Source organism: Microplitis mediator, chromosome 6 (assembly GCF_029852145.1).
Source record: "Microplitis mediator isolate UGA2020A chromosome 6, iyMicMedi2.1, whole genome shotgun sequence".
Lineage (NCBI taxonomy): Eukaryota > Metazoa > Arthropoda > Insecta > Hymenoptera > Braconidae > Microplitis > Microplitis mediator.
In genome coordinates, this window is record NC_079974.1 from 5,378,872 (window position 1) to 5,392,683 (window position 13,812).

General features: G+C 29.9%; 1 protein-coding gene across 1 annotated transcript; it reads right to left on the reverse strand.

The window, feature by feature from the left end:
• Nucleotides 1-1,789: 1,789 nt before the first annotated feature.
• LOC130669599 (muskelin) lies at nt 1,790-10,049 on the reverse strand. The gene is made up of 4 exons (XM_057472585.1): nt 9,541-10,049; nt 9,348-9,417; nt 9,113-9,255; nt 1,790-4,188 (listed from the first exon to the last, which is right to left on the reverse strand). Exons 1-4 carry the CDS (start codon nt 9,636-9,638, stop codon nt 2,241-2,243), a joined length of 2,259 nt encoding a protein of 752 aa, XP_057328568.1. The 5' UTR covers nt 9,639-10,049; the 3' UTR covers nt 1,790-2,240.
• Between the last annotated feature and the right edge of the window lie 3,763 nt (nt 10,050-13,812).

Below are 13,812 nucleotides of genomic sequence, written 5' to 3' on the forward strand. Positions count from 1 at the left end.
TTCAGTCAGCAGCTAGTCAGAAACAAATTAATTTAAGACCAATGGTGTCATCAACTAATAGCGTAAGCGTAAATTGTGATTTGCAATTTATAATTAAGCGAAAACTATAAATACTATTTATTATTTACACTTATTTTCATAAAACGTAATCACAAAGTCAGAACTTTCAGTTACACAAATAAAATTTAAGGTCTGAAATTACTATTAAACAAATGACAAGTATCAGAATTTAAATTACGAATGCCTTCAGTTAGAGGGCAGTAACATTATTTGTTTCTTCCCAAGGGACAAAACTTCTTCCCGAATCTTCTGCCCGCTGACTGAAAGCATTTTCAGTTTCCGCGATTGCTAATATTTGTTCGCGGCATTGGACTGAAACCAGCTTGTCTCGACTGACTGTAGAGTCACCGAAACTTACGTTCGATGCCAGCGATGGTATCATGAAAAATATTTTTTTATCAATTTTGAATGGCTACCGCAACTTAAAATGAACCTCGGTAACTACAACGCATCGTAATGTGCAAAAAAATTAAACTTTTATGTACTTGAACATTGAATATAAGCAGTAAGAAATAAAATTTTGAAAAACTCTTTAAGCTCAAAAAACTGCTAGACCGACAAAACATACCTTCACTGAAAAAATAATTTTTGTCCGACGATATCTTTGGAACGAATCAACCGATTCGAGCCTTTTGGTGGCAATCAAAGAGCTCACCAAGATTTAGAATTGATTACATTTTGAGGTGAATCAGGCAAATGGTTTATAAGTTATACAAAAAAAACCTAAAAAAAATGTTTTTCAATTTTTATTTTTCGTATAACTTGTAAACTACACGGAAAGAAAATTATGGCAGCGGTTCCCATAATTTTGTGAAATTTTTTCCTATACCATCATAGGAATAACGACCATAAATTATGGGAGCGGTTCCTATAATTATAGGAATGTTTCCCATAATTATAGGAATAGTTCCCATAATTATAGGAATAGTTCCTATAATTATGGGAATGATACCCATAACACTATTGGAATGGTTCCTATAATTATAGGTATGGTTCCTATAATTTATAGGAATACTTTCTATAATATTATGGCAATCATTCCCATAATTTATGGGAATGGTTCCTATAATTTATAGGAACCCTTCCCATAAATTATAGGAACCATTCCCATAATATTATGGGAATGGTTCCTATAATAGTATGGGAACTATTCCCATAATATTATGGGAATGATTCCCATAATGCAATTGGAATGGTTCGTATACCATTATGGGAATCATTCCCATAATATTATGGGAATAGTTCCCATACTATTATAGGAACCATTCCTATAATATTATGGGAATGGTTCCCATATTATCATGAAAAAATTAATTTAAAGAAGTGTGGTAATCACTTCTACAATACACAGAAATATTTTTAAACATAAAAACAAAAATTCAAACATTGAAAAAAAAAATCGTATTTGGCAAAAAAACATTAAAATTTTTAACAAGAATTTTTTGTGAGCACAAAACATTCAAGAAAATTCAAATTTTGGGAAATTTCTACACTATTGTGCAAAAAAAAAATTTTATGATATTATAGGGATGGTTCCCACAACATTATGGGAATAGTTCCCATAATATTATAGGAATAGTTTCTATACCAATATGAGAACCATTCCCATCATAGTATGGGAATGATTCCCACAATGGTATGAGAACTATTCTCATACTATTATGGGGATGGTTCCCATAATATATGGGAACCATCCCTATAGTAGTATAGGTACTATTCCCATACCATTATGGGAACCATTCCCATAATGCATAGCAAAACTTCCTATAATTTTTTTTCCGTGTACTCGACCGATCGACTTCAAAATCTCATCAGTTCTAACTTTTGGTGAGCTCTTTCGATAGCCGCCAAAAATGCTCCAATCGGTTGATTCGTTCTAAAGATATCGTCGGACAAAAAAAGTTTACACACACACGGCCGGATGTCGACCCGGAAATAGTCGGAATTGTTTTCTAGGACCTCAAAACATGGAGGTCTGATGAAATCTCGATTTTTTCAAATCGGACCGAAACCAATAATTTCCCTTTTTTTGAAAATTTTCAATTTTCATTGCGGGAAGTTAAAAATAAGCTTTATTTTATTTAGTTACTCAAATTAATGTTCCCAATAAAATTGTATAATTTGAGCATTTAACAGTCGAATGTCCTCTGAAATGATAAACTAATTTAACGATGGCTATATCACAAAAGTAAAAGGTCAACTAAATTAGTACGCGGTTGTGTAAGTTTTTCGGGAAAAAATTCCATTAGTTGATCGAATAATTTCGTACGACGTTGATGAAATTCTTTCGCTAACATATCTGAACTACTCGTATCTAATGAAATGTCGGATGATTTTGGTGTGTGTCTTAAAAAGTCTTGTTCGTAAAAGAGCACAGATGTCAACAATTGAAAATCCTTGGTTTGTTCAACATCACTATGGTCAACAATTTCGGAAATATCTTTCTGTAAATACTCAAGTGCCTTCATACTATTGCAAAGAGCAAGTTCTTTAAATTTATGTTTTCTAATAATGAGTTTGCATCTCCTGAGAATTTGATCTTGTTTTGGTCTACAAAGTTTCAGTTGCCAAAAGTCATCAAGTCTCAGTTTCGGGAAATAAGTACGTCCAGGATTACCACCAAATAAATAGTGAACTTTTTTGACGTTATCATAAACCAGTTGATGAGCAAAACGAGGACACGGCTCAAAGTCTTGCATTTTATTCCAATATTTTTCACTGACATTTTCATTGCGATAGACACATGTCCAAGTATTACTTTTTATTTTATAAACCCAAAATGAATTTTGAACATTTTCTTCGCGCTTTTCTTTGTTTTTACTTAATCCTGATAGAACATAAATTTCCCCTAATGTAGAATCGATTGTTGCTCTTTGAGTATAACCCGCTGCTGGAATATGATTAGAGTCGTCGCTCTCAAAATCTTGTAAGCTGATGTGTTCTATTCTACTGGTATCAACTTCAAATGTAAAAAAATCATTAAGATATTCTTTACTTCTCTGACCAGCGAAAATATACAATTTTCTATCGATCGGATGAAAAAGCATTGAATGGCCCACTCTTGACTTAATCATTGGGACATTTAACGGACTTGGTCTAGCGATATCACAGGCTAAAAGTTTCCAAGTATTAGTTGGTACGTGATAAGAAAAAAGGTCAGAGAAAACAGGTTCGGCTGGACTCAACGACATCCCGACGGCATGATCATCAACCCCACCAGACATTGTAAGAATCCGACCACCAAATATATAAATTATTCTATCTACAACATCCATACACATTTGATGATCAAATATAAGTTTCGGGCCTCCACTAGCACTTGTGTCTTCAGATATTTGAATCCATTTATTTGATTTTATATCGTAGACATAAAAATCACTTTTTAAATTATCAGAACACCGGTATTGTGTATCTAAATACTTTCCTAATGTGAACAATTGTTTTCTTTCAGGATCAAGGCACATTTTATGACAAGACCGAGCACCCGGTCCCCCTACACTTTTAGTATCTTGGCAAATAAGAGTCCATTTGTTTTCCTTTACATTGTATGACCAGAAATCAGACAAATCTTGATTTCCATTCCATCCACCAAATAAATATAAAATTTCAGCTGCCGAATCAAAGACCATTTGATGACCTCCTCTCATACCTGGTTTCGGATCATCGCACTTAACTTTTTTCCATACTGCGCAGTAGGGTTGATTGTTTGTATATTCATCTACTAATCCAGTCGAAACAGCATTAGTGATAAATCGTTCAGCTTCAAGATAATCTCCTTTATTTACTAAAATATCGTATAAAGCTGATAGTCGTTGATCTTCTAACTTAACATTAGTGACTTTCCCAAGAGTTTGAACTATTTCTGGCTGTTTTATACAACGGAAATATTTCATACAAAGTCTTAAAATTTCATTCTGGAGGTACTGATTAACCCACATGAGGCTGGGATCAACTACTTCTGGATCATCGATACCAGTTAGACGAACGTACCAAATACTAAAATTGAAACTCGGTCCCCATGATTGAATAGGCATTATTTTTATGTATCTAATCGGGTAGTAAATATCGTCCATTCCAATTTTATGTTTTATTTCAAATGTTTCTGCCACTGAATCATTTTTTAAACTTCTATAAATAATCAAAAGAAATACAACTTTTAAAATTATAGTATATTAAATGAATATGAATTAATTGAACTGTACTGAGAAAAAAAAATATATATTTTCAAGAAAAAATTATTGATTTGAGTGTTTTAGTTACTTAAATATAGTCAAGCAATTATTTTCTTTAATCAAGTAAAATAATTACTTTAGTCAAGTATTTTATTTACTTGTTTAATACTAAGAAAAAAATTTGTTTCTGCAAAAAAAATATTACTAGACATAGTTTTTTTTTCTAGTTTTATACTTTAGTTTTATACCTTAAGGGGAGGAAAAAGGTCTGAGATACAAAAATAAGAGCATACTTTTGTGATTTTTTTTCAGAGTACCTTCTTTTTAAAAATTCTTAAAATTTGTGACATTATGAAGCATCATTCCAAAAATATTTTGCTAAATTTTCATAAAAAAATATTGAAAAACAAGCCAGTGGTAGTGGGGAGAACCGAGTCACTTAAAAAAAAAGTCTCCATCCGGTAGTCAGGATAACTCATGACTGCTTCATCAAAAATCATAAAACCCAAAAGATTTCTTAGGTTCATAAGTTTATCTTGGATTTGAACAAAGGATTTTTTTTTCAATTACTACTTATTTTTTAATTAAATAAAAGGAGCAATTTTTGGTAATAGTCAGAGTTTTTTTTATTGCACCTTTACCAAAAATTCAAAAATGAATATTTTGTTTATTCTTTCGTTCAAATCCAAGATAAACTTATGTACTAAAAGCAGTCATAAACTATCCTGACTACCGAATGGAGACTTTTTTTTTTTAGGTGATTCTCTCCCCACTACCACTGGCTTGTTTTTCAATATTTTTTTATGAAAATTTAGGAGAATATTCTTGGAATGATGCTTAATAATGTCACAAATTTTAAGAATTTTAATAAAGAAGGTAAAGTAAAAGACCCAGTTATTGACCCTGGCCCAGTTTCTGACCTTTTCAACTTTTTTTCTTACTTAAAAAACTATTACTTTAAAAAGAAAATCAATTTTTTCTTAATTTATTGTAATTTATTCTGAACCTCATCAATGGCAATTTAAAAAACATAGAAAATATTAACTGAATAAAAACAAATATTTTAGCCATAAGCGGCTGAGAAACCCCTTTTTTTAAATAGTGTCTAAACAGTTTACGTTAGGAGGTACGACGATTGAATCTGTGCACTAATTATCATGTAAGTCAAAAAATTTAACTAAAAATAGATGGATAGATCATTATTTAATTAAAATTTACTTTAATACATTTATAAAACATATTAAAATGAGTTTTGTTGTTGAAATTTGAGGTTCGATAACTAGGCTCAATTTTAAAGGCATGGTGGAGTTATTGACCCTAAAATTATAATTTACTGCGAGCGAAGTTATCTGTTTAATTACATGTCTATAAAATGTAAAAATAGCAATATTTATAATTTTCTTGAATTATTTTCTACTATTATTCACAATACAGTGATAAATTAACATTTAATATTCATTTTTAAAAATAAAAGATCATAATTAGATCTTGAAAGTACATATTCTTGGAATGATAAAATTATTGTAAAAATAATGTCAATTTCGATAGTATTTAAATTGTTATGACTCTTTTAGTTGAATAATATTTTTATTAAGACAAAATTAATTTTTTGATTGTTTTTTTATTCAAGAGTTTAAAAAAAATGACAACGAGCTACGATGAAAAATGATGAGAACAGGCGCTAGCTAAAGTGACTTTAATTATTTATATTTTAAATATTGAAAAATTATGTTTCTGTTATAATGAATATTTAATTTATTTATCTAAATAATAGTTTTAGTTAATTGAAACTTGGTAAGTACTTCATAACCTAATCACGGTTTGTGTAATGTGAGGGTCAGAAACTAGGCCACTGTGAGGTCCAGAAACTGCGATCTGAAAAATTCTGAGGGTCAGAAACTAAGTCTCTGAATGTCAATTTTTAAAACCTCAATTCAAATTATTAATTCAATTCAAATAATTATTTTACGCGCATGAATTTATTCGACAAATCATAAACTAGTCGATAGAATTATTATTTTTCTCATTAAATTAAATCTTACATTAATTATTATAGTATAACCCCAACTGGCACTCTAAAAAGGTCAGAAACTGGACCCCTGACCCTACTCTGAAAAAAAAAATCACGAAAATATGCTCTTTTTTCTGTATCTCTAATCCTTTCCCCCCTAAAGTAAGTGATGCTTCTAAAAATTTATTACTAAAGTGAAGCAACTGTTTTCTTAAAATAAAAACTATTAATTTAATTTTAAAAAACAATTACTAATTTTTAGGGCTGTACAATTAAGCCGGTTAAGCCGGCTAAAAAAGTTAACCAAGCTAATCAGCTAGCTGACTGTTCAGTTTAGCTGGTTAACTTAAATTAGCTGAGCTAATTAGCTAAAGGCTAAGCCAACTAAATGGCTAATTGAATATTTTATCAAATATCTATATATTGTATCTACATTCAAATATTGTAATGGTAAAATTCGATTGGAAATTGGTTTATCATTTATTATTTAATACCAGCAACAAAAATAAACAATTTAATTGAATACATAATGTAGATCTAAAATTTTTGGAATTCATTATTTCAATGATATCTCTGTTTTGATAGAGAAAAATCAATAAATTCGCATTTTCTAGCGACAAACAGCTTCTTTTCGGAGAAATTAAGTTGCCTGCAGTTGAAAAGACCTGTTCCGAAGGTGTGCTGGAAGAAGGAATGCCTAAAAATTTTCTCGCAAAACTGATCAAGATCGGAAATTTGTGCCTTTTCGAATTCCATCAAAGTAATGGATTGTTTGCCTTCGGAATGGTAGTCTCTGATGGTATCAAGATAAGATTAAAGAAAAACTGATGGAAATGACAGAACGAGTTCCAGTAAATGAACCTGATTCTAGTAAGAATCGAAGAGAAAATGATTTGGAGTAACTTTTTGATCCTGTACGCGGGTTGTCTGGAAATTTACAGAGAATGGCAAGACTGCTATTAAGAAAGAAATAGGAAAATTTAACCGAGAGCCTACACAGAAAAAAAAAATTCTCGACTGAAAGTAAATATTCTTGATTCAAGAAAATTTTTTTGGAGACCTAAATTTTTTCAGATAAAGTAGAAATCTTCTCCGACCAAGACGAATTTTTTTTAACCAAGACAAATTTTCTTGGCTCAAGAAAATCTTGACTAGGTTCCCGAAAACGTTTGTCTTCAAAAATATTTTCTCTACTCAAGATATCTTTTTTTTTCTGGGTACCATTCCGAAGGCAAACAATCCATTACTTTGGTGGAATTCAAAAAGGCACAAATTTCCGATCTTGGCCAGTTTTGCGAGAAAATTTTTAGGCATTCCTTTTTCCAGCATACCTTCGGAGCAGGTCTTTTCAACTGCAGGCAACGTAATTTCTCCGAAAAGAAGATGTTTGTCGCCAGAAAATGCGAATTTATTGATTTTTCTCTATCAAAACAGAGATATCATTGAAATAATTAATTTAAAAAATTTTAGATCTACATTATGTATTCAATTAAATTGTTCATTTTTGTTGCTGGTATCAAATAATATATGATAAACCAATTGCCAATCGAATTTTACCATTACAATATTTATATGTAGATACTATATGTAGATCAGGGTGATCCAAAAAATAACAAACTTTTTTTTTTTCTTCCAAACAGGTTCAAAAGTTTCATTTAGATAAAAAAAGACGCTTGTGAAAATTAGAGCTCTTAATATTAACATTAAGAGGTTCCTCATCGCACTTTTCTATTTCCTATAAGAATAACATGGGAAAAATTTTTTTTACGTCTTCTGATTTTTATAAGTAGCTAACGATGCGTCATAGGAATAATTGGCAGGCATATTTTTGTAGGGAATTGAATGCTCTACAAAAAAAGATTCTGATCATTTTTTGAGGAATCTATTTGTTCAAAAGTTATTTGAGGTTGAGGTCAAATTCATATTAAATTTTGAGATTTTCTACTTTTCCGGCGAAACTATCAGACTTATTACAAAATATCATCAGACCTTTTTTGTAGACAATTTTATTCCCTAAAAGTTATTTCGAATAAAGTTTTTTCGAATTCCGCATTGTTTTCTAGTTATTTTTATTTTAATGTCATGCTCATAAAAAAATAGTATTCTGATCGATTTTAAGAGCTTGACATTAAAATAAAAATAACTAGAAAACAATGCGGAATTCGAAAAAACTTTATTCGAAATAACTTTTAGGGAATAAAATTGTCTACAAAAAAGGTCTGATGATATTTTGTAATAAGTCTGATAGTTTCGCTGGAAAAGTGAAACTATTTCAAAATTTAATACGAATTTGACCTCAAATAACTTTTGAACAAACAGATTTATCAAAAAATGACAAAAAACTTTTTTCGTAGAGCATTCAATTACCTACAAAAATATGCCTGCCATTTATTCCTATGACGCATCGTTAGCTACTTATAAAAATCAGAAGACGTAAAAAAAATTTTTCCCATGTTATTCTTATGGGAAATAGAAAAGTGCGATGAGGAACCTCTTAATGTTAATATTAAGAGCTCTAATTTTCACAAGCGTCTTTTTTTATCTAAACGAAACTTTTGAACCTGTTTGGAAGAAAAATAAAAAATTTGTTTGTTTCTTGAATCACCCTAATAGATACTATATATAGATACTTGATAAAATATTTAATTAGACATTTTGCTGGCTTAGTCTTTAGCTAATTAGCTCAGCTAATTTGAGTTAACCACCTAAGCCGAACAGTCAGCTAGCTGATTAGCTTGGTTAACTTTTTTAGCCGGCTTAACCGGCTAAATTAAACCAGCCCTAGTATTTATGGAAATCCAATAAATAGTTACTTGAATTCAATTTTTTTTTCTCTCAGTGTATCCATAATTAATAACAAAAAAATTACCCTTTCAAAAGTTCTGTCATATTTTCATGTTCCATTCCACCAAAAATAATAAATTTTTTTATGTTGCATACCAGAGCTTTTTCAAATTTTCCAAAAGTAAGTGATTTAACGATTGACGGGCGAGGAAGCTTGAGAACTAAATACTGAAAAATTAAATTTAACATATGTAATTCATAATAAAAGTTATAGTTACGTTTGTAAACATACTCATTGACATGACAAAGTTATTGTTTACCTGTGGATAATGATCATGATCAGACGACCAGCGAGAGGATTGATCTTGAGGTTTATCAACTAGTATATTCCTACATAAATTAGAAATAAAAAAGTAGAATTATTTGACAGTAAATTACCAGTCGTTAAAGTAAAACAAGTTGCAGCAAGAATTGAACTAAGTGCTAAATTAAATTCCAGCAAAATAAACTTACTCAGGTAAATATGTCGGTGAATAACTTGAACTTTTGAAAATTCTGTACTCCAGAGTTTTCCAATCGAACCCATCATCAGATATATCGGAAGACGCCATATTATGTATGTGACATAACTTAACCTTCGATAACTACAAGTAACTAATTACTGATAACTTGTTCGAAACTTCTCGACTTGAACAGTTAATTCATTCGGCAAATTCTGAATTCGTGTTTTTAAAAATATTTTAAAATTACTATCAATTTATTTTTACAAATGTTAGTAAATTTCTCCCAAGAATCACCTGACACACTAAGTTAGAAACTAGTCTTTAAATAAAATTAACAATTGAATTAAATTTAAATATAATGGATGTTTGTTAAACGAAGAATGAAAATAATTGCTTATTATACATTTTGAACTTTTATCATTTTATGAAAAACAGTTTAGTAAATACTGTATAATAAATAGAGTGATAAAAAGAACAATCATGAACGGTGTATACATATATGTATAGATTATTAGGATTATTATCAGAGCGCTGAGCGCACCCAAGTGACAGCTCTTAGAATTTTGTTGAAATTTAAAAAATAAAAATAAACAAAAATACAAATCACACAAATATTGGCTGTACGAGTTCTAATCAAGGGCCAGCTGGGCATTAAAACCTAGCAAGAGGAAAAAAAAAATGTTGGAAAATCCAAAAGCGCACACCTCAATCACTCATTTTATTTTTAATCATTACTTTTATTACATAATATTAATGTATTTTTTTTTCTTATGAACTTTTATTCAACTTACAAATTATCAATTTGATTTTTTATTTCGTATTTTCAGTTTAATATTTTTTTACTAACATTTTTTTTAAATATCCCGCCTTTTGTCTTCTATGTGTCATTTTTTTTCAAATATATTAATACGCTAGTGCTGCCATCAGTAGTTGATATAGAGAAACAATGAAAAAAATAATAACAACAGTAAAAATAGCAGCTAAATTTTTCACGAATAATCACTTTTACGTCGTTAATTAATTACAATTAAACTAAAAGGATTCATATAGTAATTTTCATAAGGGTTCTTGTGATAAAAAATACAAAGACAATAAAAAAAAGTTAGGCCGATTAATGGTGTCTATCGAGAGTTATCGTGCTTACGAAGATTCATACGTAATAATTGACAGCACTAGTTTCTTGGATTAAAATAATAAATTTAAAATCAATGAATTAACAAATCGACTCAAAATTGGGTTTAAATTATTCCTTAATAAATTATCTGCACGCGAATACATAATTTAATCTATTTTTGGGCTATGAAAAGAGTGTAGAAATGTTTTTGTATGAGTGAAATTGTCAACGTGGAAGAACCGTCAGTAAAGCACCCCTAGCGCTTTCGCGCTTGAGGTGTGCAATAATGATAATATATTTCCATATACTTATATTCAATTAAAAGTTTTATTTTATTTTAATTATACAAGAAAAATTTTTTAAAAATGATTGTTCCCAGGCAGCATTCTAGTCGAAATGACTGCTTTCCCTGATTAAACAACTGAATTCGACCGAATTAAAAATTTTAATTCTGTTATATTCTGTCGAATTTTGCAAAACAGAATTCAACTGAATTGAAAATTTGAATTTGAATTAAACAGAACAAAACCGATTTAAAAATTTCAAATTCGTTTTAATTCAGTTTAATTTGGATTCAGAACCAGAAATTGGAGAATTATTTTCGAATTAATCAGAATTAAACCGAATAGAATTATTTAAATTCGTTTTAAGGAGGTTCATCGGATAATCACTTTTTTTACAATATCTTTCAATTTTTAAATACAAACACTTTGAAGTGTCCTGTATACGTAGGAATTTTTAAAAATAGTCCTTGCGGTACTAAATTTTGAAATATTAACAATTAAAAATCGTACATTTAACATGCATTCCCTATGTTGACCGTAGTTAGAGTGAGAATTTTATTAAATAACAATCATACTTTTTTTACAACATTTTTTTAAAAGTTGAAAATTATTAATTCAATTTATAACAAGAAATTTTTTTCAATAAAAACATAAACGAGCGGTATTCATTTTTTTGTAATTAATTTTTAAAGTTTGTTACTTTTAATGATTTTCAAGCTTTTTCCCATAACCTGACAAGTGAGAGATAGTGACTTGGCAACGTTGCAGTGCGCGGGAAGTTTAAAACACAGTAGAAACCCAACAGATTTAAATAATTATAAAAACTTTACGGATATAGGTCAAACATAAGGTTACCGTATAGGGAAGGGTAAATATATATTATATTTAAAATAATAAAAGGTATAAATTATAAATAACTGCAATACAAATATTTATTATTTGTTATCTCCAACTATGTATAACCTCGAAATTATTCAAAACACTTTCTTCAACACATGCTCAAGGGAAAAAATATTCTAAGTTAGAATGCAACGTAGCCAAGTCTGAGAAAAGACGCAATGGGATCATTTTTATACTTTTGCGCATATAAGAGGATGCACAAAAGTGTACTGTATCTCAACCACTTCTTATTGTACTTAAAATGTTTTACACGAGAGAAATCGTTCTAAAAGTTGCGAACTACTGCTACCGATGAACCTCCTTAATTTGGACAAATTCTGGTTTTCCTGCCGAATTAGACAGAATTCATTTTTAAGTTAGGTACCGAATTAACAGAATCTATCTGAATTAAATAGAATGAAAAAAAATTTAATTCTGTTTAATTCGATCGAATTCAGTTGTTTAATCAGGGTTACTTGGTCTTGTTGACGGTGTCCTCAAGAAGTCTTATGATCACTTCTTGAAGATGTCATGTTTAAGAACTCTTAATTAAGAGTTCTTGAAGACTTCATAAATAAGACGTCAGTTTTGTGACGTCTACATGTATTCTTTTTTTTAACTTCTTTATGAAGTCAAAATTAGGAGCTCCTTAAGACGTATAGTAAATTCACACAGAAATCTTATTTGCAAAGTCAGAAAAAAGAACTCATTGAGAACTCTTTTTAAAGACATCTTACTGAGTTCTAAACTAAAAGGGTTCAGATAGTAATCTTCATGAGGGTTCTTGTGATAAAAAATAAAAAGACAAGAAAAAAGTTAGGCCGATTAAAGGTATCTATCGAGAGTTATCGTGTTTACGAAGTTTCATACGTAACAATTGACAGCATTGGTTTCTTGAGTTAAAATAATTTATTTTAAACGAATAAAATAATGAATCGACTTAATATTGGGTTCAAATTGTTCCTTAATAAATTCTCTATATGCTAGTATACAGTTTTATCTATCTTGGTTTAATAAAAATAGTGTAGAAAGATTTTTATGTGAGTAAATTAGTCGAATAAAATTAACCGTTCATAAAGCACCCTCAGCGCTTTCGCGCGTAGATGTCATCACTTTATTTTATGACCGTCATGCCAATTTTATTTTTAGTACTTGTTAGGTAGATAGATACATGGAAAAAAAAAGAGAGATAGATAGAGGCAGTCAGCTGTTAGAAAGAAAAGAAGCTGGAACATTTCATGTATACATGTGAATTTAATGTCAAATTATCTGTTTTGGAATTCGTTAATTATAATTAAACGGGAAGGATTTAGACCGTGATTTTCAAAAGGGTTCTTGCAATAAAAAATACAAAGCTAATAAAAAAAATTAGGCCGATCAATTACACAGGTCTACAAAAAAAAATTTTTTGTTTGGTGCCACTAATTCTAGGTTATATTTTGGTTAATTAGCCCACAAGATGTCGTGCGATGCTGTCAAAATTATGAAGCTACGTTCAGGTTTGTATCGATCGATATAATAACCTAAAAAACGTATTTTATCATAATTAATGTCATTATAATCAATAATTTTTTTTTTAAATTAATACTTTTGATATGCCGTCGATATGCCACCATTTAAATATAGTGGAAACCTAAACATGCAAACCTTCTCAATAAGACAATTCATCGATAAATTGAGAAAAATATAGATAGCCCGAACTGGGAATCGAACCCAGACCAATTCGGTATCGCGCCGAGTGCTCTACCAGTTGAGCTATCCGGCACTATAATGAGAACGTTTTCATCAAGATTTAAAGGTGATGGAAGATAGATACCAAGGTCGCTGGGATGAGCATATGATGGCAGATTACTGTTGGAGTATTACACGGGAATGTCCTGAAGACATCCATCGGAGAAAATCTAAAAAGAGAAGCTTCTAACCTGTGAAATAAAATGTGTAATTAAATGTATTTAACTGTTTTGAATTAAATGTTCTTTTGTTTTTTAATAAATGAAAATCTCGA